Genomic DNA, 24,377 nt, shown 5'->3' on the forward strand with positions numbered 1-24,377 from the left:
CACAAATAAGTACATTGTGGTAACGAATTAGAATGTGCGCACATTATATATATTTCGCGGCCACAAATTAATATTACGTGCCCACGCTATATATTTTTTCCCCCATGTTAGTTCCCGGGCGCCGTACAAACCAGCCTAAAAATAGCTTTCCGTTTTTTTTCTGCCTAATCTCTAATTTCATACTCCAATTGAGCATGTGGCGGTAATTCGCGTTTAATCTGGTTTACCACCCGCCAATATACAGAAGAAGAAGAAAGTCGCCACGATACTACGTCATTAACCATTGACGGAAATTGGCGGTCAGTGTGTCACGTGCTGTTGTAAAATCCTCCAGAGAAACATGGCAGCCTGCTTGAACATTGGTGGTGTTAGGTGGCTCCACAGAAATCTGTCTCTGCTCGGAAACCTGTCCAGACACGGAGTGGTTCCGTATCTGACCGAGGCAACCGGCCACCTCCAGCCATCATCGCGCTTCAGCAGCCTTGGTTCAGGCGTCAGCACGCCGACAACCGCGGGCTGCAGGCTGACGCCCCTCCACCGCTGGGTGCGGGTCACGGCCGTACCCCTTGTTCAAAGCGCTCTCTCAAAGTCCACCTGTGGACGAAACGCACAAGCTCGACTGTTTGGTAACCGGGCCAGTGGATCAGGCTTCTCCGGAGAGGGCGGCGGAGAGAGCGCGGCTTCTGGGGGAGATGAGCCAGGAGGAGATGGAGAAGCTCCTTACGGAGAAGCCCAGATGACGGCTCTCACCCCCATGATGATTCCGGAGGTGTTTCCTAATGTGCCGCTGATTGCTGTGAGCAGGAACCCGGTGTTCCCTCGTTTCATTAAGATCATCGAGGTGAGGATGATGTAAAGTTACGTGTTTCCACTGGCTCCAAGGTTACTGGCCGGGTGGGGGGTGGAGGAGGACCCGGGTGGGGTCACGCCCCTGTTTTCTCTGTCACTTTACTAGTTAATGTTCATGAGTTGAAGACTTCAGCTTCTCGGACACTAAAAAATGCCTACTGTTTCTGTCTTCTAACAATCAGTTAGTCTGACAGATCAGTTGTTTCTTTAGTTTTTCTGTATTTGCATAAATGTGGAAGTTAGATTCCTGGAATTAGTGGAATGTTTTTTTTTCACAGTGCCCACAATGGGAACTCCTGCTGGGAAGTTCATTATATAAAGTAGTAAATTCTATGTGGTTTAGTGTCCTGGTGATCATCAACAGAATTTAACACATAATGTTTCAACTGATTAGTTTATCTGCCCGACTGTAAAATGTGTCGGAAATCTCTCTAAGAACTTTAAAAGCTTCTGATATGAAACAATAATTTTACAGCTTCCCATTCAAACTGTTTGGTGAGAATTGTCCTGTTCATCAATAGGGCAAGTTTGTGATTTACCTGAAAATGGATGACTTTAAACATTAAGTGTCAGTGGTCAGTTGCCCAGTGCACTTGGTTCTGTTCTCTTAAATCTATGTTGCATTACACAATCTGCAATGATAATAAAGGTGAACTTGTCTTATACTGGGGGAATGTAGTGGGTTCCTCAAACATTCAGCTGCTGAGATCCTAAAAGGTGAGATTCATTTACAGTTTGATCACATAGAAGTAAAAAGAAGCTTATGACCAATCTTCCATATAGGCATTTATTACAGATGATGAAGAAAACATTTCTGCGGTGAGTCGGTGAAAGACAAAATGACTGTTCATCTATAACCTTCCAGTAAAATCAACCTACCAACATTCAGGATAATTGATGTTACATTATTTAAACAACTGGTTGTTAAATACCTTCTTAACAATGAACAGCTTCTTTGACATCATCCTGTTAGGTTTCCATGCTCACTACAGTACCGAGACTGCCCTTGTCAAGGTTTTCAGTGACATCGGCATAAATGCAGACTGTGGAAGAACCGCTGCTAGAATGTCGTTTAGATGATATATCAGAGTACCATCGCCATAAATGCCAGGGTTTAAGTTTTCTACCCTAAAAACGGGTTCTGTGATTCTCAACTTAGCTGTAGGTGATTATGATGTTTTGTCTACAAACTTTTCATGTGTACACCCACCCAATGTCTCAATACCAGAACTTTGCATGTCAAAACCTTTAGAATTTTTTTCTGGACAACCATTGAAACAAATTTTGCTTGATTTAATGCCAAATATTGTGAAAGATTTAGGGACACACTGTACTACATTAATAGAAAAAAAGAAACAACTACTAGAGCAGGGGTCCCCGCATCCGGTCCTGGAGAGGTACTATCCTGCAAGCTTCAGGTTTTGCAGCTAACCTGAACTACATGAATGTATCGTTACCAGACCTCTGAAGAGCTGAATGAATGATGCTGAGGAGGGAATTCAGTCATTTGATTCCAGCGTGTTGGAGAGGAAAGCATCTGAAATATTGTTTCATTGCTTTGGGAGGGACTGATGTCCTGTGGCACCTGTACCTCTGTCTTCTAAGATGTTATGCTTCAGGTCTTTATAGCCCACTAATTAGGTGCAGGAAATGGGTGAATGGATCCATCCCAGGCTAAACAGAGCTGCAACCAGAAATGACTGGTTAAATGCACCAAGCTACGTTATCTGCAAAATGTTATGAAAGATGACAGCTACTTAATAGTTTAACCCAAGCTCTGACCTTTTAGTGGATCACAGATCAGATGTTTTCAGCTGTGTTCTTCCTTTGTGTGCTGCTAGGTAAAGAACAAGGCGCTGATGGATCTGTTGAGGAGAAAGGTGCGTCTTGCTCAGCCTTATGCTGGAGTCTTTATGAAGAAGGATGATAAGTAAGTCAGTTTTCTGCTTCAGAAATGCTTTTATTTTTCACCTTATTTGTGTTTTAGATCAGTGCTAACTGCTAAAACATGTCTTTGTTAGATGTAATCAAATAAGCACAGTTGAAAGTTGCCACCCACAAGTGAGTTTGTTAAATAACTATCTTTGTGTCTTCCAGTAATGAGTCAGATGTAGTGGAGTCCCTGGACTCCATCTATTCCACGGGGACTTTTGTTCAGATCCATGAGATGCAGGATTTAGGAGATAAGCTTAGGATGATTGTCATGGGCCACCGCAGGTTAGAACCGCATCTTCTGATATGATCCAAAACTTGACAACAAAAGTCTAGTCACTATAGGAACTGTTTTCAATGTGTACATCTCTGCTAAGTTTGTACTTTGGTTCTTCAGGATCCGTATAACAAATCAACTGGAGGTTGAGGCTGAGGAGGTATCAGCATCCCCTGAATGGTCAGAGTCTGAACCTGAGTCCCAGGTCAAGTCTGTGCCAAGACGCAAATCTAAACGCAACCGTAAGGACCAGTCAGCCTCCCTGACAGAGCAGCTTGAGAACAAGGTCGGTACAGTGTTGTTATTTACTTGTCACTAAATTGGCAATAAACATTTCAAGCAAAAAATACTATCTGGAAAAAAAAAATCACTTGTCTAAACTGGATTGCACCCTCTATGCCCACTTTGTGGATGATGGGATCTGCTGTAAAGCTTCTTGGGTTGTCTTCAGTATGTATGAGGAGGGCCATAAATAATGACTGACAGGTGAAGATCCGAACGTCCATACTGCAACTATTCAGGGAAGGGAGTACCATCTGCTTTACTTCTGCAACCTCTTTTCTCAGTTCTTTCACAAAGGTGTGCATTTCAGGTGGCACACAACGTTTTTGAGATTTTACTTGTTTAGATGTTCTGTCTCGAGGTTGACAGCTTCATTAAGTTGCTCTATCAGCATTTCATCAGTCACATCCAGGTTGTTGAGAAGTGTCTTGATCTAGAACTTTGTGTTATCATTTAGCAGTCCTGTACAGATCCCAGAAACTTTGTTTTTACCATGTCCAAGCAACATGCATTAAATCCGTTATTTGTTATAATTTCTAATAAATTTATGTGGACTATGTTGAAAAAGCATTGCAACGTAACACAACTGACTGGAATGCAGAAGAATAGTTCTTTTTTGGAGCCCGATGAATGTGAATAATGACCACAGACAAAAGAATGAGGGGAAAAAATTCAAGAATATATTAATCTTAACAAGGGAAGAAAGTAAATATACACTCAAAATTATATACTCAAGTTCAGAGCTTTAGTTAAGCAGTTCAACAGTTCATCCATTTAATGTTCAGAGCATGTTCCATGCAGTTCAAGGTTTATCTCCTCTTGATCCTTTTTCTCAAGAGTTAAGTTTAATCCTTCCAGGTAATAATCCAATCAGGAATAGAAATATAGCAAAAGAAAATCCAAGAAAAAGATCCTACCAGCTCGCCATCTGTACAGTCCTTATTCGGAGGTAACAAAAAAACCTGACCTGTGAAGGGCCAGAACCATAATCAAAAAACGGTTCAATTTCATTCATTCATTCATAAATCCGTTTACTGGTATACATTTTGAAAAGGCACTTTCTAAATAACTAGAAAAGTATTAATATTGGTCTTTTAAAACAGTATCCCATAGGATTATTCATTCAATTCTTGTTCATGTAACTGCGCCGTCGTGTTCAGAATTGCTACTTGTTATTAACACATCACAACTATTCAAAAATACAATAAACAAACCAAAATCATTGAGGATTGGTAGCCAAATGCAAAAGCACACTCCTACAAACCAATCAAAGTGCACGTTATTCAAGTGCAGTTTACTTAATAGGGTTAAATTAAACTTCAAGTTAGAAAAGAATCCTTCAAGCAGCGCCGCAATCAAAAGATTTTAAACAGCTTAAGTAAATTCGCAGAGTGATCGATGGAACTTGGATAGCTTGGAACGCCAGTCTTTATTCAGCAGCCACAGCAGGAATAGACACCAGAACGGAACAGCAAGGCCCTCCTGCCAGCTGATTACGTGGTTTTTCCGCCAAGCGGACATGACCAATCAGAGGAAGGGTTTTCTGATCAAGTAATCTTAGTTGTTTTAGAAATATATACAGGTCCTTCTCAAAATATTAGCATATTGTGATAAAGTTCATTATTTTCCATAATGTAATGATGAAAATTTAACATTCATATATTTTAGATTCATTGCACACTAACTGAAATATTTCAGGTCTTTTATTGTGTTAATACGGATGATTTTGGCATACAGCTCATGAAAACCCAAAATTTCTATCTCACAAAATTAGCATATCATTAAAAGGGTCTCTAAACGAGCTATGAACCTAATCATCTGAATCAACGAGTTAACTCTAAACACCTGCAAAAGATTCCTGAGGCCTTTAAAACTCCCAGCCTGGTTCATCACTCAAAACCCCAATCATGGGTAAGACTGCCGACCTGACTGCTGTCCAGAAGGCCACTATTGACACCCTCAAGCAAGAGGGTAAGACACAGAAAGAAATTTCTGAACGAATAGGCTGTTCCCAGAGTGCTGTATCAAGGCACCTCAATGGGAAGTCTGTGGGAAGGAAAAAGTGTGGCAGAAAACGCTGCACAACGAGAAGAGGTGACCGGACCCTGAGGAACCAGGCCCAGACCTTGGGGGACCTGCGGAACCAGTGGACTGAGTCTGGAGTAGAAACATCCAGAGCCACCGTGCACAGGCGTGTGCAGGAAATGGGCTACAGGTGCCGCATTCCCCAGGTCAAGCCACTTTTGAACCAGAAACAGCAGCAGAAGCGCCTGACCTGGGCTACAGAGAAGCAGCACTGGACTGTTGCTCAGTGGTCCAAAGTACTTTTTTCGGATGAAAGCAAATTCTGCATGTCATTCGGAAATCAAGGTGCCAGAGTCTGGAGGAACACTGGGGAGAAGGAAATGCCAAAATGCCAGAAGTCCAGTGTCAAGTACCCACAGTCAGTGATGGTCTGGGGTGCCGTGTCAGCTGCTGGTGTTGGTCCACTGTGTTTTATCAAGGGCAGGGTCAATGCAGCTAGCTATCAGGAGATTTTGGAGCACTTCATGCTTCCATCTGCTGAAAAGCTTTATGGAGATGAAGATTTCATTTTTCAGCACGACCTGGCACCTGCTCACAGTGCCAAAACCACTGGTAAATGGTTTACTGACCATTGTATCACTGTGCTCAATTGGCCTGCCAACTCTCCTGACCTGAACCCCATAGAGAATCTGTGGGATATTGTGAAGAGAACGTTGAGAGACTCAAGACCCAACACTCTGTATGAGCTAAAGGCCGCTATCGAAGCATCCTGGGCCTCCATAAGACCTCAGCAGTGCCACAGGCTGATTGCCTCCATGCCACGCCGCATTGAAGCAGTCATTTCTGCAAAAGGATTCCCGACCAAGTATTGAGTGCATAACTGTACATGATTATTTGAAGGTTGACGTTGTTTGTATTAAAAACACTTTTCTTTTATTGGTCGGATGAAATATGCTAATTTTGTGAGATAGGAATTTTGGGTTTTCATGAGCTGTATGCCAAAATCATCTGTATTAAGACAATAAAAGACCTGAAATATTTTAGTTAGTGTGCAATGAATCTAAAATATATGAATGTTAAATTTTCATCATGACATTATGGAAAATAATGAACTTTATCACAATATGCTAATATTTTGAGAAGGACCTGTATATTTTTTTAATTTAGCAACATGGGTTACACCCACAGTGTAGTGTTCTGCTTATTTGCCCTTGGATGCATACAGGAGTCTGTTTTTTAAGCTCAGTGGCCCTAAATATGTCTTGAGCAGAATCTTTTGTGTCCTGGGAAATATTGATCTGTTTTTGGTGCAAATCAGATGTCATCTTCTCTGCAGTGTCCTTTCGGTATTGTCTTTAACTGTGGAAATGTCAAATCGGTCTCTATCCCAAAAATATCAGGGAGTTTAGGGCCAGGATTGATCCCTCTTATCACTGCTTAAATAATGTCTGGCTCACTTTAGCATCACATTCGCTCAAAAATGATACAAGTTCTTTTACAAACAGCACAGCACCACTTTGTGTATATTTATTTTTAACCCCGTCCCATTTGGGTTCTATAACTTTCAACTTTGTACTGTCTTTTGTGGATTCAAGATTCTGTGTTGTGATTATGTCACCATAATGAAATTTAGCTGAGACCCGGCTCAAAAGATACACATATAGGTTATAGACACTTAAAAAATGTAAAAACACTTATTGAAAAAAAGAAAATATGTACATAGAATGTGGCATTGAATATTTATGTAAAGTGCAGCTTGTGCTGAAACAGTCCGAGATGGGCTGGTAGTTTGTTGGATTGTCATCAGGGATGTTTAGTGACTTCCTGCAGGAGGACAATCACCATCACAGCTTTAGGAAATAAACTGTTTCTGAGTCCATTTGTTTTTGATGTGATGTTATTAAATCGTTTTCCTGACACAAGTGGAACAAACAGTGCATTGCCCCGGTGGATGTGGTCTGTAGCAATGTGTCTGTCCCTTTTCTGGACTCATGCAGCATAAATCGAGTCCGGATTCAGTGGATGACATCCCACAATCCCCTGTGCTGTCCTTACCACCCGTCCTTTCCCTCCTTTGCCGTGCAGCTCCCATACCACACTGAAGCACAGGATCCCTTCAATTGTGGCCCTTTTTTTTTTTTTTGAGAAATTCGATTTGTTTTGCATGGTCGTTCACATTTCCAAATATATATGATTGGTAGTGATCTCCTGTGTGAACTGCATTCATACAACTTAAGTGTCTCGCATGCGCAGTAGAGGACGCAATGACATCACATGTAGCAAGCATGCTTAGTGTTTGCGGAAGTAAATATGGATGGAAATGTTGGACTGTAAGTTGTTTTCCAACCGGAGCCAGCACATTAATAACGCAATATTTTTAAGAAGATCAAAAAGAAAGTGAGCCACCTCCACCACGGTTGTTGTTTTTCTTCCCGCTTCTGCATAGCAGGACCCAGAATAGTCACGTTTGTCGAGTATCAATGACGTACAGGTCGGATGAATGTGACCTGGCCGTACAGACACAGGTCGCATTTGAAAAGATCAGATACGTATCGGATTTAGGACCACATATCCAAGTGGCTTGGGCCGCATTTGAAAAAATTGGATCTGTGTCATTCAGACTGTCAGGAAAAGTTTTGATACAGGTTGCAAAAGTGCAACAAAATCGGATTTGGGTCACTTCAAGCTGCAGTGTGAACGTAGTCTTAGTCAGGTTGTGGACCTGTAGTGGGTCTCAGCATTGTTTGATATGAGACCCTCCACAGTAGTGTCGTCTGCAAACTTCACAACCATGTTTGTTTCGTAAATAACAGAGCACTGGTGTGTGAAGAGGGCTCCTCAGCACCGGCACGCAACCCTGTGGCGTGCCGGTGCTGAGGAGCAGTGGGGCAGATGCGAGTTTCCCTATCCTCACCACCTGGGTCTTGTTGGTGAGGAAGTTGCTGATCCAGGAGCAACCGTCATCATTTTAAATTACAACCTACCTCACAATTTGATTGTCTTGTAGAGCTTCAAGTTCTATCTTGGATACTCACGAATTTGGCCATGAATTAATCTGTTAAATTTCAGATCCGGTGCTTCAGTGGCACGTTGGGCACTAACATTAGCAGTTTGGCCCTTTTTAAAGACATGATAATGCCGATTTGGCTCGTTATAAAGATGAGTTTACCATACCGCTGTTGAAATCTTTCATCCTCTGTGGGGTAGCTGACAGCTACCCCACAGAGAACTGGCCTGAGCAATTATTTTATATTTAATGTGGATTATTCTGCATCTCCACAATTAGCTTTTTCTGCAAACCCCAGGAGAAGCAAAAGTACCACAGCGCAGTCATCTCCTCGAGGAATGGTGGTTAAAGGAAGGGTCTATAATCTCAAGTTGTAAATGAGTGTTGATGAAATGAAGTATGTTAATCAGGTTTCAGAAGCTGACCTGAGTCCAGAGTTTCAGCCTTTGCCCTACCCTAACATCCTGATGGTTGAAGTGGATAACGTTCATCATGAACAGTTCACGGTCACCGAAGAGGTCAAGGTATCAAACACACATCACACACAGCAGAAATGTCATCGAAAATGGTTGAATATTCTCAGGGGTTCTTTGCAACTATGTGTTGTGCAGGCTTTGACTGCTGAAATAGTGAAGACCATCAGAGACATCATTGCCCTTAACCCCCTCTACAGGTCAGCCAGGACAATTCTGTCTAAACCTTTCATTCTCTGTGGGGTAGCTATCAGCTAGTATTCAGTGGATTGGCCGCAGAAAGCATTTTATATTTCCTTAGTGCACCAAAACTATATGGTCTTAATGGCATTGTGCAGTAATGTTGCAGCTTTTCCCAATAGCATGAAACGTTGTTGATTTCCGTTTAAAGCCAGTTCCCTCAGTGAATGTTGTGGATGTAAAAGATCGTTGATCTATCACAAACTGGTGCTGCATCATTTCCAGTTAGCCAGCAGCAGTTCCAAGCATTTTCACTCAATTGTTCTTCATGTTAAAGTCATTTAAAGAGGAACTAAACCCCGATCTGAATCCAAGTGGTGTTTCATTCGAGTTGGATCAGCTGGAAGAACAGGAAGCCAGACAGACTTGGCAGGCCTCGGGGCTCGGGATTGGACTCTTTAATCACCCAGGCTGAGGTCACCGTGATGGTTAAAGGTCCACAGGGGCAAGCTTTTGAGAGTGGATGAGATTCGCCTTAAATACCTCAAGATGTTGTGAGGCTGTCATGGTTGACACGCTTCTTCAACATTGAGTGGCGGTCGGGGTCAGTGCCTCTGGACTGGCACACCGGGGTGGTGGTCCCCCTTCACAATAAGGGGGAGTGAAGGGTGTGTTCAATTTACAAGGGGATCACACTCCTCAGCCTCCCTGGTAAGGCCTACGCCAGGGTAATGGAGAGGAGAGTCCGGCCGGTAGTCGAACCCCAGCTTCAGGAGGAGCAGTGTGGTTTTCGTCCCGGCCGTGGAACACTGGACCAGCTCTACACCCTCTACAGGGTGCTCGAGGATTCATGGTAGTTTGTCCAACTGGTCCACATGTGTTTTGTGGACCTGGAGAAGGCATTTGGCTGTGTCCCTCATGGTGCTCTTGCCCTCCAATAGTACAGAATTGGGGGGGCCATCCGGTCTCTGTACAAGCGGAGCAGGAGTTTGGTCCGCATTGCTGGCACTAAGTCGGACCTGTTCCTGTTGCATGTTGGACTCCGACAGGGCTGCCCTATGTCACTGGTCCTGTTCATAACTTTCATGGACTGGATTTCTTGGAACAGCCAAGGGCCAGTGAGGGTCTGGTTTGGGGACCAGTGGATTTTGTCTCTTGTTTTTTTGCAGATGACGTGGTCCTGCTGGCCCCCTCTAGCCAAGACCTACAGCATGCACTGGGGCGGGTTTGCAGCCTAGTGTGAGAATGGAGCGGGAGATCAACAGACAAATCGGTGCGCCTGCTGCAGTAATGAGGATGCTGTGTCCGTTGTGGTGAAGAGAGATTTGAGCCAAAAAGCGAAGCTTTTGATTTACCAGTCGGTCTACATTCCTACCCTCACCATGAACTTTGGGTCGTGACTGAGAGAATGAGATCCTGGATACAAGCGGCTGGAATGAGCTTCCTCCTTAGGGTGGCCGGCCACTCCCTTAGAGATAGGGTGAGGTGCACGGGCATCTGTATCGGATGCCTCTTGAACGCCTCCATCAGGAGGTGTTCCAGGCATGTGGCATGTCCCGCCAGGAGGAGGCCCAGGGAACAGCCCAGGACATGTATAAACTGGGCCTCAAGGGTGTTATCTTTATGTTAATGTGCTATTTTTCTTAATTTCATGTAAACTTGTTTAATTCTGCAATATTTGTCCTACAACCGTCTTAGTGCTGCCCTATTTGGGTTGAACTGTGGTTAATGCCGTTAAATTTTACTATTGGTTCAAACTGTACAACTTGGTACATGCTTATGTCACAGTCTCTGCGTTAGGGTAAAACCATCTCACTCCAACACACCCCGTACGTTTCTCCACTGCCGCAGCAGCGTCGACTTTGGACATCGCCGAGTCAGCGCCTTAAGTCAGCAACCGGGATTCATGATGCTCAGGCCAGTTGGGCTCCATAAATCCTCTCTTAACCACCAATGATGAGGGGGTACTGCCACTTTCCTTTGTCCTCCTAACCACACCGCTGCTTAACACCATCGGCTCAACCCCACACTGGTGGCATTTTTCAAAATTTGTTGTTCTTTTACATGGGGTTTAGTTCCACTTTAAGTTGCCATATCGGGTCTTTAAGACATGCATTACAGAGCACTGGCATTTTGGTGTTGCCATATTAGATCAGAATGACGTTGGTGTTTTTATAACTATAGTCAGTCATGTAACTAAAACAGTGTTTTGTGGTAATTGTGTTGTTCTGAAAGTTGTTTGTGATTGACAGAGAGTCGGTGCTTCAGATGATGCAGGCAGGTCAACGAGTGGTTGATAACCCCATCTACCTGAGTGACATGGGTGCAGCGCTGACAGGAGCAGAGTCCCATGAACTACAGGATGTCCTGGAGGAGACCAATGTATGAACTTTTCACTGATTGGCCTGTTTGCTTCCACTGTTGCTATAAATGTGATGATTAACAGAAGTAAGCAGTGAATGAAACGTTGCTGAGACTGTAAAAAACGGACAAATTTGGAATAATATTCCATTCACGTTAAAGAAATCTGTCAAAGCAGAATTTTACAACCGTCAAACTTAAAAACTATCAAATATATATATATTTTTTTGCAGATCCCAAAGCGTCTCTACAAGGCTTTGTCTCTTCTGAAGAAGGAGTATGAACTCAGTAAACTGCAGCAGCGCCTAGGTCGTGAGGTCAGAGGTCATGGTCAAACATGTTAGCACTATGCTGCCTTTGCACAGCTCATTATGTGTATTCATGACTTTCTCTACTTTGATCACAGGTGGAGGAGAAGATCAAACAGACCCACAGAAAGTACCTTCTCCAGGAGCAGCTCAAGATCATCAAGAAGGTACGGGGTCAGGAACCCCTCAAACGTCCAGTCCTGACAGAACTGTCCTTCCCAGGATTGCTTGTACTTTCATCTTGCACTGACACAGCACCTGTGATGAAAGGGAACTTTAACCAAGTTCTCACCCCGGAGTTAGACGGGCTCAGCAGAACTCATGTGCTTAGGAACTTGTAGACAGTTAATACTGTAAAGCAGCGCATGGACAGTTTGGTCTGTGTGATGCCTGGTTCTCTGGTCACCCATCAGATGAGAAGTTTACCTTTTCCTCACCTGTACACCATTCATGCTACGTCATAGACTTCTTTCTAATCAGCAACAATTGTTAGTCGGTCGGTGTGAACAATAACACCCTGTGTTGGATGTTGCAGATGACATTACTTAAAGATGTAGGTTTTACCAGTTTGTTGGACAGTCATGTCTGAATTTAATAATCAGCCCAAGATCTGTCCTTGTAGCACTGATTTAAACACAAACACTAAAATCTGTTGTAAAAGCCACAGGTAGCCAGTGCTGTGAGGACAGAACTAGGGCTGTTGTAAACGATTATTTTAGTTATCGAGTATTCTATCAATTATTCTGACGATTAATCGAGTAATTGAATAAATAATCTGTTTTGCTGTTGCAACTTAAGAAAGTAGACATATATGAAAGAGAAAATGCAAGTTAAAATTCACATTTTTTTTAACTATGAAAAAATCAAGTTCTTTTTCTAAAGTGCAAAAATAGATGAAAAATAAAACACTTCACATTAACTTAAAACATATTGAGGCATATTAGTAAACACTGCCTTTTACAGATGTTACACTAGACAAAAAACATACATTTTTAAAGTACGAAAACAGATGAGAAATAAAACATCTCACTTCAACTTAAAAATTAAATAGCGAACTTAAACTGAGGCATATTAGTAAACACTGACTGCCTTTTACAGATGTTACTGTAAGTTTGAAGTATGAAAAAACGTGTACATTTATTTAATTCTGTGAAGGGGTAGTTTACCTCTACAGATGACCCTACAGCAGTAAAAGTAAATAAGTAATTATTGCATTTTAAGCTTCAATTATTTGATTTTTTTATGTATACATGTGAGGTTCGAAGTTGCATTAAATAGAAGCATTTTAGCATTACAAAATAAATCTAAATCTTGCATCTTGTTTTTATAGATTACAAAAGTAAATGTGATCTTTGTAATGTTAGCAATTGGGTAAGTAAATAGCTTTGACTTTAGAAATGTAGCTTCAAAGAACTGAGTTTTGTTGAGTTATTGTAAATAGCAAATGTTCATTGATATTTTAATTAGGACTATATTATTATCATGTTGGTCAAGTGTTTTTGCAAAAACTTGACTGCAAGCTGTAAACGTGACTGTGAGCTGTAAGCAAATACTACACTTACAGAAAATAAAGATAATTGACAGCTTCCAAAGCTTTGGTGCCAGCCATAAAAAAGGAAAACCATACCAATGACTAGAACTATTTTTAACTAGCAATATTCACTCTAATTATCTCATAAATGAAGGCTAAAGCACATGAACAAATAAACAGTTTTTAGCTCAAGCCGTTCATCTGTTGCTGTGCTTTTATCTTTAATTATGTCGGACACTAGCAGTAGTGCTTCGTGTTCTTTTCTTCTTGCCAGGTAGTCACTATGAATAATGCCATTAATCTTCTTAATCAGCGAGTACATAACGTCAGCCAAAATGTATTTCCTTGTACATGTATAACATGGCAGATGCTGGACTAAGGATAAAATCATCATCACCTGTTGGGAGGTGAGCTCCAGGTATGCAGCGGATGTTTCTTGAGGAATTTTATGAATCGAGGTACTTGAATTATTCGAATAATCGTTTCAGCCCTAGACAGAACAGGAGTGATGTGCTGATATTTATAGGTTCTAGTGAGAACTCTAGCTGCAGTGTTTTGTATTAGTTGAAGACAATTGAGGGAATTTTGACGCAGACTGGCAAATAAAGAATTACAGTAATCAAAATAAAGAATTACAATAATCAAGGTGGCTCCTCGATTATTCTCCAAACCTCAGTTTTATCATTAATTAGTAAGAGAAAATAATTAGACATCCAAGATTTGATGTCTGACAGAGAATATTTTTTTTGAGAGCAGAGAGGTCTGATGGGTTAATACCCAGATAATTCTGGGAATCAACTACGTAGAAATGAAGAGACATTGAAACTGTGGATGACCTGACCAAGTGGCAGCATGCAAATTGCAAATAGTAGTTGCCCAAGAATGGACCCTTGGGGAATGTCCCAGGTGAGAGAAGCATAACTAGAGGAATTATTGCCAGAAGATACAGAAAAGGTTCTGTCATGTAAATATGACCTGAACCAGCTCAAAGCGGGATCTCTCACACCTAACTGATAATTAAGTCAGGATTAACTGGATCAAATGCAGCAGAGAGAACCAGCAACATTAAACAGTACATCAACCAGGATGTCAATTCATCCTGAGACCATTCGCAAGCCTTAATAAAGCCTGTTTCCGTACTGTGATGTTGTCCAAACCCAGACTGAGACTTTTCAAAAAGTGAGTTTTTGGTTCAAGTTAAAAGCTGTGTCTAAACCACTTTCTCTAAAACGTTAGCAATAAAGGGTCATTTAAAGATGGGCATAAAGTTATTAAGATTATTAAAGTCAAGGTTGGGTTTCTTCAATAATGGTTCAACAACAGCAGTTTTAAAGATGTTAGGAATAACCCCAGTTGATAAAGATTTGTTAAACACAGTTAAAATTTCTGAAATTAAAAAAGTACATCTCCTTAAAAAATGCAGTTGGTATTAATAAGTCAGACTGATAAAAGTTGAAATGAACTGAAGTGTTTCGTCTCGTATTAAAAAGTAGAGGCAGATGGTACGGTCTGACCACTGACAGACGTTTTATTAATAGGAAAAAGGAACAAAATACCTGACATCTTTCAGGAGAAAATTCATTTGTAGTTGGACATTTATGACTTGAAGAATTTATAATATTAGATAAAATTTTGGATTATGAGATGAGGCATGAGAAATATTTAGATCTTTCTTTCTTTACCACTCCGTTAAAGTCCTTTTTTAAAAGGTTTTTCATGCTCAAATAGAAAGATTTCCATTTCCTCTCAGCACACCTGATGGTATGAAAGCAGTCATTTATCCAAGGGTTTGGTTTAGACAGAGCAGGACGGGATTTAAACCTCTTAAAGGGGGCTCCATGGTCCAGCGTAGCTGCACATGTGCTTAAGAATTCTGTGACCAGATCATCTGAAAAGTGAGATGAATTTAACTGTTGAAGCTGAAGGTAACCTTGATAGATTTCATACAAACATTCTGCTGTCTGAGAGGTGATATGTCTGAAACGATAAAACAAAAATGCAAAATAAAATAAAAAAACCAAAAAGAAATTATGTGGGGCTGGCTTATTTGTGGTCTTAAATTCTAAAGGAAAACTAAATAAAATGGCATCATAGTCAGAGATATCCATATTGATAGAAAGATTAACTAAGCTGAGGCCTAATTTGACAATTAAATCAAGAGTAAGACCACCTTCATGAACTGGACCAGAGACCTTGTGGTTACAGTCAAACTTAGGAATAATATCAATGAACCCATCATTCTGATCATCATTGTGTTGAAGTCACTTAGTAGAAGAACTTTCTCATAGTTAACAGTAGCTATAAAGAGAAGATTACCAAATTCATTTAAAAAGGAGGCGATACAAATAAACCAATAAGAACAGAACGCTTGGAGGTATAAAAAGTAAAAGGCTCAAAGGTGTTAAACCTGCCTCTAGTTGTAGGTGAACATTTGTTATTTAAAAAAAAACTTGCAACAGTTTCCTGACAGCAGCGGTAAATCAACTAATGACCCTAAAAAAATAATCAAACATATTTTTTTTCAAATACTGATCCCTCTAACCCTTTAAATAAAGTTGATCTTCTTAAATTGCATGTCTCCCCTATCGATCTTTACAAAAACAATAATGAAAGACAAACTCAAACTAACAATTCTGCTGATGCTGGATTGCAAATGCTTCCAATTAACTCCTAACTGGTTATGCTTTGAAATCCTGCTGCTGTCTGGTCACACAAACCATACTTGATCACTAGATCTTGATTACTAGAGTGATGCTGATGCTCCCTTTGCCTCCCCCTTCCACCTGTGTGTCTCAAGAAGTCAAGTGAAGAGACAACTGGAAAGATTGAATCAGAATAAGGCTGCAGGTCCAAATCATGTCAGCCCTAGAGTCCTGAAGGCCTGTGCAGAACAGCTCTGTGAGATTCTGCAGCACCTCTTCAACCTTAGCCTGGCCCAGAAGAAGGTTCTGGTGTTGTTGAAGACCTCCTGTCTTGTTCCGGTACCAAAGAAAACTCACCCATCAGTCCTCAATGACTATAGACCTGTTGCCCTGACATCCCATATCATGAAGGTCCTAGAGAGACTCCTGTTGGCCCACCTGAGTAAGCAAACAAACTATCAGGACCCCTTCAGTTTGCTTATCGCTGTGGATTTGGAGTTGAAGATGTCATCATACACCTGCTTCAACAAACCCACTGTCATCTGGACAAAGCCAGCAGCACTGTGAGGATCATGTTCTTTGATTTCTCCAGTGCATTTAATACCATCCAACCTGATTTGCTTTGTCAGAAACTCCAGAAGACTCAGGTGGAGGCCTCAACAATCTCCTGGATCAAAGACCACCTGACAAACAGACCACAGTTTGTGAGACTGAAGGGTTATGAGTCTAACCAGGTAGTCAGCAGCACAGGAGCACCACAGGGGACTGTACTCTCACCATTCATTTTCACTCTGTACACCTCAGACTTCCAGTACAAGACAGACTCCTGTCATCTGCAGAAATACTCGGATGATTCTGCAGTTGTGGGGTGGATCAGAGATGGACAAGAAGCTGAGTACAGGAAGGTGGTGGACCACTTTGTGGCATGGTGTGGAAACAATCATCTCATTTTGAACGTGAAAACAAAGGAGATGATTATAGATTTTAAGAGGAACAGGAATAAGTCAAAAACTATTTCTATCATGGGAGAAGAAGTGGAGGTGGTGGAGGAGTATAAATACCTCGGTGTTCACCTGGACAACAGACTAGAGTGGAGATGCAACTGTGAAGCTGTCAAGCAGAAGGGACAGAGCAGACTGTACTTCTTGAGGAAGCTTAGGTCCTTTGGTGTTTGCAGCAAGATGCTGCATATCTTCTATAAGTCTGTTGTGGAAAGTGTGATCTCTTCTGCCATCATCTGCTGGGGAAGCAGCATCAGAACCAGGGACTTAAAAAAGCTCAACAAGCTGATAAAAAAGACTGGTTCTGTTCTGGGGACTCCTCTGGAACCTCTGGAGATCATTGTGGAAAGAAGGATTCTTCATAAAATGAAGAACATTATGGAGAACCCTGAGCATCCTCTTCATGAGACTGTCCTACAACAACAGAGTGTCTTCAGTCAGAGGCTTCTTCAGATCTGCTGTAAGATGGAGCGCTACAGGAGATCCTTCCAGCCCACAGCCATCAGCATCTACAACGGCTCTTTGAAGAAACCTTCATAATATGAGCTACAACATTTAATTTCCCTTTGGGATTAATAGTCTTTTTGAATTTGAATTAGGATTTTAATTGGATCGACCCATGAAGCTGGGTCTCCCCATACAAGTCTGCTGACGTGGGCTTACCACCGTCAGGGATGCAACTGAGGCAGGCGGACTTTTACCTGCTTCACTTCATTGCTCCTTTCATAAAGCACATGGAGACGGCAAGAAGGTGCCTTAATCTCGCCTTGAAGTGTTTTGTGAAAGGGGTTCCGACCAATATAGGAACAGTGCAGATATATGGTTCACATGTGGCTCACTAACCATTTGTGTTTTCAGGAGCTGGGTCTGGAAAAAGATGACAAAGAAGCTATTGAGGAGAAATTTAGGGAGAGACTTAAAGACCGGAATGTCCCTCAGCACATCATGGATGTGATCAGTGAAGAACTCAACAAACTGTCGCTGCTGGACAACCACTCATCTGAGTTCAAGTAGGTCTGTTTTTTCCATCACTCAGTTGAGTTGAGAGCAAGACAGTCACAATATGGTTATTTACTGCAGCACTCAGAGTGCAGATGTCTCCATGTTGTCAAATAAAACTGTATGATGTAGATGTACCTGTAAGTCATAGGTGCCTGAAAACTGGAGCAAGTGGAACAGCTGCTCCTCCATTTATCAAAGTGAGTCAGCAAACTTAAAGATCTGGTCCCTCCCTGCAGTTTGACAAATTCTCTATTCATTTTCATTAAATTTTTGTTCCTTTCAAGCAAAAAACTAAAATATTAGAAATAATTTGTAAACTTTTGCCCCATTCTCCTTCATCTAGGTTGGTTCAATCCAGTTTTATAATAGGGTCTCTGTAGATGCAGTATATCTCCATATGTTAAGGTGGCTGTGATTGTGGACGTAGAATCCATGATATCGTGTTTTGTTTGTTGCTGCTCCGACATAATAGCTGCTCTCCTTTATTCTCTCAACTTGAACAAAGTCAAACTGTGTGTTTCAGTGTAACCCGTAACTACCTGGACTGGCTAACCAGCATGCCATGGGGCACCAACAGTCAAGAAAACCTGTCATTAGACAGAGCCAGAGAGGTTCTTGAAGAAGACCATTATGGAATGGATGATGTTAAAAAACGCATATTGGTAAGAAACAAGTGCCAAGTTTAAACAGCCAAATGAACCAAACAGGAAAAACTTCTTCTGATTCAAATCAGCTGAGTGTTGCTACTAAGTCTTGGCCTCATGTGTGGGTATGTGCAGGAGTTCATTGCAGTGAGCCAGCTCCGAGGCTCCACCCAGGGGAAGATCCTGTGTTTCTATGGCCCTCCTGGTGTAGGAAAGACCTCTATTGCTCGATCCATTGCCAGAGCACTTAACAGACAATATTTCAGGTTCAGCGTGGGAGGCATGACCGATGTGGCCGAGATCAAAGGACACAGGTCTGTAGCCTCTTTATTTCTCCAGTCTAAGAGAGGAGACTGTGAGGGTATCTGGAGATTCATATTGGACCATTGGGACATAAAGTTCTGTTAGAATTTAGGTGCTGGGGTACAGGTCTCCCAGCTGCAAAGTTAAATTCAGCAGTGTCCAAAACTGCAGCCCCTGGACTGATATAATGCATGACCCAAGCCTAATTCAAGAATAGTGGAAAATTTGGTCCACCAGCACTGATTCAAGCAGATTGACACTTTTAAAGAAATGTTAGAGCGAATTTTCCCCTAAAAACATCTAAATCTTCTTAAAATGGAAAATGCAGCAGTGTGATCTTTTATCAACACTGTTTTTGTGTGTTTTTTTGTGTGTTCACAGCATGTTTTTATCCAAAACATGCTGTGGCTTTTACACAAATTGAGACCTGGACAAAATGATTGATTAAAGCTGGCTGAAAACTGCAGCCTGTTTTCAGGTATGTTCGAGCGTTCATGTTGCTAATCACAGGCTAAACATTCATATAAATAAACAAAACGGAGAAAAGACCCCAAACAGTTTAATAAACTGAATGCCAAGCTTTCTTGTAAAAAGGCAAACATGTGAGACCCTTTCATATTTACAGATCCTGTTTCTACAAATGTCAGGCTATTTTCTATTAAAATAGTTCCTGTTCATGTTAAGCAGATAAAAAACAAAAAACTGTCAAATCAATTTAGCATTTCTCATATCAAAATAAAATATAATTGTGGCCCATAAGTACTGTTAACTTGGAGATTTTGGCACATGTGGCAAAGAGTTTGGACACCACTGGTTTAATTCATTTACAACAATGACCTTGTTGAACTAGAAAGTCATCATAAATAAACTATAGTTTTAGTTAGTCTCCACATGTGACAGAAACCAGTGAAACCATTGAACCATGAGCTGAACCCAGTTGTAGTGTCTGAGCCCACCACTTTGTTCATAATCCCTGAATGGACCATAAGAGACACCAGGTTCCAGTGTGCAAACATCTGTCAGACCTTAAGCCAACAAAATAACATTGAAGCATCAGTCAATACAACACTTTGCCTCTATGTGCTCATAACTGTTCACCACCTCTCAGGCATGCTGTGATTGAAGATTAAGTCATTTTGAAAGAAATAATAAGGATGAGGAGATGATTGAAGAACACTGTATGAAAATATTTTGTTTCCAGGAGAACATATGTTGGAGCAATGCCTGGGAAAATGATCCAGTGTTTGAAGAAAACCAAGACGGAGAACCCTTTGGTGTTAATAGATGAGGTCAGTGAGCGGCTGTTTCCTTAGCCTTGTTTAAAAGAATCCACAATGGAACCAAACTTGTTTTAAGTTAAAAAGGAACAGAACTGCAAAAATGTCATGATGTCACAGTGTTTGTTTAGTAAGAATCAAGATTCATTCATGATTTGCCAACTTAAAAGAAATGTGTTGAAAGAGGCCATCCTACCCTCTCGCTCCATCACAACCGGAAGGATATTAGGAATATTGTCCACGATACCAGATTGACAACTAATTATTGTTACACTACAATTATCAGCCAGCGGAAACAATATTAAGACAACAGACATTGTAGTGTCTCAGTGGTTTACTTAAATACCAGATATACCTCACCTCCAGCTGTGAACATCTATAATTCAGATTCTTCTTTAATTATGGACAGGTTAAGAGCTGGTTTATTTACCAACAGTGGGGTAGGGGCATGCTGGTTACTACAGTTTCTATGATGGCCCCTAACCAGTTATATAATTGTTTTAAGTAAAGTCATCAGTGTGCTTCTCGTTGGTTATTGCTGCCCTATCTAAAACGCCCCATCAAGCAGTGCCTGTCGCAGTTTTAGAGCCATGATGCATTCAAGTCGAATCGTACAATTAAAACAACTCCAAATGAATAAATTTATATGTTTTTTACTGACTAAGGCACTCCTAAATAGCATCCCTAACCCCTTTCAAATAATCTTACTGTTGTACATTAATTTAGTCAAATGATAAAATCTGGGCACAACTTCAGTTGCTTCTACATGGGCCATTTTTAAAATGCTGCAATATAATGAAACCAAACTGTTATCAGAAAATGTCAAAACGGTCTCAAACTAAACCTCTGTAGCAGCAGAGATGAAACTTTGCACAGTTTAGGCAACTAATACTAGTATGAACATAGTTTATTTTCATTTTAGTTTGTTGCTCCGAAGGTTTTTCTGCTTAAGTGTTTTCTGACTTGTTCCTGGCCAGACCAGGGAACTTTTAAGAAGCCTGAATATTTAAGGGATGTGCTGATTTCCTTCTTATGTTGAACACAACATATTTCATATTAAACGAGGTTTCAAAATGAATTGAAATGGCCCCAAAAACCGAAGAGTGCCTCAATCTAGAGACTTGCTGCCCACATCAAACAGCGGTACTTTTCCAGTCTAATTTGCACCTGACTTCTGACATGCGACTGTCCATGGAACTGGACAGTCTGTTTGACCTTTTTGAGAAAAAACGAAATATTCAACAATCCTGCAACTTGTGCCATCAGAAACTGAATTTGAATTCCTCAGACTGAATCTGTATTTGTGTAATTTGAAATAAAATGCAATGGTTTCACTAAACTGAAACTGAATATAATGGTTTAAAACTGAACTTGTTTGCTTTGAAAATTGCTTTGCTTTGTATTGAAAATTAAGTTTGATTACTTTCACTTTCAGGTCTGAAATTCAATTTCAGTTCCAAAATTCAGGGTTTTTTTGTGTCACACATCCGGGTCCTTGAAGCCACAGATTAATCAAACACAGATTTACTGATTCATGGATGTCATTCACTAAGATTCAGGACTGCATCCTTTGAAGGACGCATTTGTAGGCCGATAACGTCCTGGATGAGGCAACGAATGCTGTCCAATTTCCAAGGTTCCAACAAATGCGTCCTTCTTATCCCCAGATTTGAAGGATGGGTCCGGTGTATCCTCCGAGTCCCACCCTATCCCATGATTCATTGCGGGTCGAAGTAGATCGTTCAAACGGAAGTAGCAAAGGCCGGAGGAGAGAGAAAAGTTGTGGATAAAATTGGATATATTGCACATTCTGTGAAACAACTAAACTTTTACAATGTTTTTAGACGAAAATGTCGTTGTGTAAACCTAAAATATCTGATTAGTTTATCAAGATATCGCTTAATTGTACAAATGCGCCGATGTGTTCATCCGCTGCCCCAGCAGCCGCTCGCCTCGCCTCGCCAGCTGTCAGCTGACCGGGTGTTTGAGGTGCGTTGAACCCCGAGAGAACAGCTGACTCCCGGCACATTGTTTTCAAAATCCCGCTGGGTTTCCCCAATGGGTGGAAGATAAACAGATATAATTCAATCAGATGAAATCTAATATTAATGTTTGGTTTATTTATTATAATAATAATAATTATTATTATTATTATGCTCTGCAAATAAACCAATTTAAACTTTGTTCCTAAAGTTAATAAGTTAGTGTTTAACTTGTTGAAAGCTTTACAAATAAATTGAACAAATGGTATTTGTCATCAATGTATTTTATCTAGTGTTAGATTTTTATATCTATGAACACAAACAATATTTTCAACATTTTAAATGGCTGAATAATGAACAAGTTCATAAAACAATAACATTTTAAAATAAAACAGCATTATAAGCCATCAGCAATATTTAAAATGGTAAATAAAAACTGTAGTTATTTACAGTAGACATCGATATTAACCTTCAGGCTCCATTTGTTCGGCTTCACAGCTCTGCGCTTCACGCTAACATGGTTGCTAGGCAGCAGAAGTTACGCTGAGGTAAGGGCAAGAGAAACAAAAACCGACGTAACACCAGCGGCACACTATGCTAATCTAGCATGTTTAGCTAACAGCTACAGGTAGCATAAGTGTTACTATTTGACCATCATTTGTTTACATGACGCTTCTTATAGATGCTCATTTGAACATCTACATTTGAACAAGCTCATGTGTGCTGCACTGGTCCAGCTCAACATGCCGTAAAGGACGTTTAACCTCATGTGAAACGTAAATGAATCTGTGTTTGATTAATCTGTGGCTATCGTCAAGGACCCGGATGTGTGACGCAAAAAACTGAATTTTGGAACTGAAATTGAATTACAGACCTGAAAGTGAAAGTAGTCGAACTAAATTTTTAATAAAACGAAATACATTTTAAAAACAAATGAAATCAGTTTCAAACCATAAAATTCAGTTTCAGTTTGATTAAATTAATTTTCAAACCAATGCATTTAATTTCAAATTACACAAATACAAATTCAGTCAGAGCAATTCAAATTCAGTTTCTGATGCCACAAGTCTCTTCCCATACAGTAGAAACATCTCACCGTAAAACCACATGTGCATCAAGGCCCTGTTAAAGGTTTTGGATAACACCATAAATTTATATTTTATAGCATTTTAAGAACTGAGCAGTGTAGAAGTGACTGGAGTTTTGGTCAAAATATTTAATAAACCAACATACGACAGTGAGAATAAAGGGTCAACAATGTTATTTAAGAAGTGTTTAAAAAAAACCATGATGGAATTTGATGATTAAAAAGTAACATTTTAAAATGCTTTATGCAGTTTAAAATAATCGAATATACAAGGTGCACGTAAATGCACCACGCGGTTAGCACAGTGACACTCATTAAAACACTATAGAAGCACAGTGGCCGGATAGCAGCACAGAACTGCTGGGTAAAACGTATTTTAACTTTGGACAGCTGCAGTTACAGATCACTCATTAACACAGACAGAATAAACTCTAGGTTGAAAAACATGTCAAACTCATCACTGCTGGCATTAGCCATTACCTGATGAACCCCACCCATGGAAACTGGGGCAAGATTGCATCGGTGTGTGTGTGTGGCATGTCGTCTGTCACTCAGCGCTTTTGTTTAAGTACTTTTTGTGTCATTTATTAATCAATATGTCAACTCTGTATTGTTGTACAATCGCCTCTGCGCTGTGCTCCCCAGACACCAAGCACTTTCTGATATTATTCTGTCAAACAATCATTAACCAAATGTTTTATTTAAAACCAATGACTCTGTGCTTAGTTCTCCAAAAAAAAATGTATATGGATGCCTCCTCTGTTATCTTAAGCCATCAAGTTCTCCTGAAGATCCTGTCTCTTCTCAGCTGTGCCCTACTCTAGGACCACTTGCACTGGAACTCATCAACAGTTGTTTGTCCTCTGGTGTGGTCCCTGTTCATTTTAACTATGCAGTGGTGCATGCTTGTACAACACACTTAAAAAAACAGAACTGGGTTCAACAAATTTAGCTAATTGTTTCACATCTCAACATTTTCTGTTTTCTCCAAAGCCCTTGAGAAGATGGTATATCACAGTCAGTTAACCTTTCTTGAGGAGTGTAGCATTTTTGAGGTTTTTCAATCCAATTTTAAAACTCTACGCGACACTGAATGGGCTCTTTTAAAAGCTTTAAACAATATATTTTTAGCTACTGATTCTGGTGATGGCGTCATCCTTGTGCTGGCAGCATTTGGCACAGTGGATCATATTCTACTGCGATCTCATTTAGAG

The 24,377-nt window shown here is 40.6% G+C and overlaps 1 protein-coding gene across 2 annotated transcripts in view; it reads left to right on the forward strand.

Moving 5' to 3' along the window:
• Positions 1–266: 266 nt before the first annotated feature.
• Positions 267–24,377, forward strand: part of lonp1 (lon peptidase 1, mitochondrial) — a 34,968-nt gene continuing 10,857 nt past the window's right edge. Inside the window, exons 1-13 of one of the 2 annotated variants that reach the window (XM_047375117.1) lie at positions 267–841; positions 2,691–2,779; positions 2,947–3,066; positions 3,179–3,344; positions 8,783–8,896; positions 8,984–9,045; positions 11,278–11,407; positions 11,620–11,703; positions 11,793–11,861; positions 17,727–17,878; positions 18,394–18,532; positions 18,650–18,828; positions 20,019–20,106. In XM_047375117.1, the coding sequence (XP_047231073.1) occupies positions 341–841; positions 2,691–2,779; positions 2,947–3,066; positions 3,179–3,344; positions 8,783–8,896; positions 8,984–9,045; positions 11,278–11,407; positions 11,620–11,703; positions 11,793–11,861; positions 17,727–17,878; positions 18,394–18,532; positions 18,650–18,828; positions 20,019–20,106 (1,893 nt within the window). In that variant the 5' untranslated portion in view covers positions 267–340. The remainder of the gene's footprint in view (positions 842–2,690; positions 2,780–2,946; positions 3,067–3,178; positions 3,345–8,782; positions 8,897–8,983; positions 9,046–11,277; positions 11,408–11,619; positions 11,704–11,792; positions 11,862–17,726; positions 17,879–18,393; positions 18,533–18,649; positions 18,829–20,018; positions 20,107–24,377) is intronic. The other variant, XM_047375116.1, reaches the window with a different exon arrangement.

This window comes from Girardinichthys multiradiatus, chromosome 9, assembly GCF_021462225.1.
Source record: "Girardinichthys multiradiatus isolate DD_20200921_A chromosome 9, DD_fGirMul_XY1, whole genome shotgun sequence".
In the NCBI taxonomy this organism is placed as follows: Eukaryota; Metazoa; Chordata; class Actinopteri; order Cyprinodontiformes; family Goodeidae; genus Girardinichthys; species Girardinichthys multiradiatus.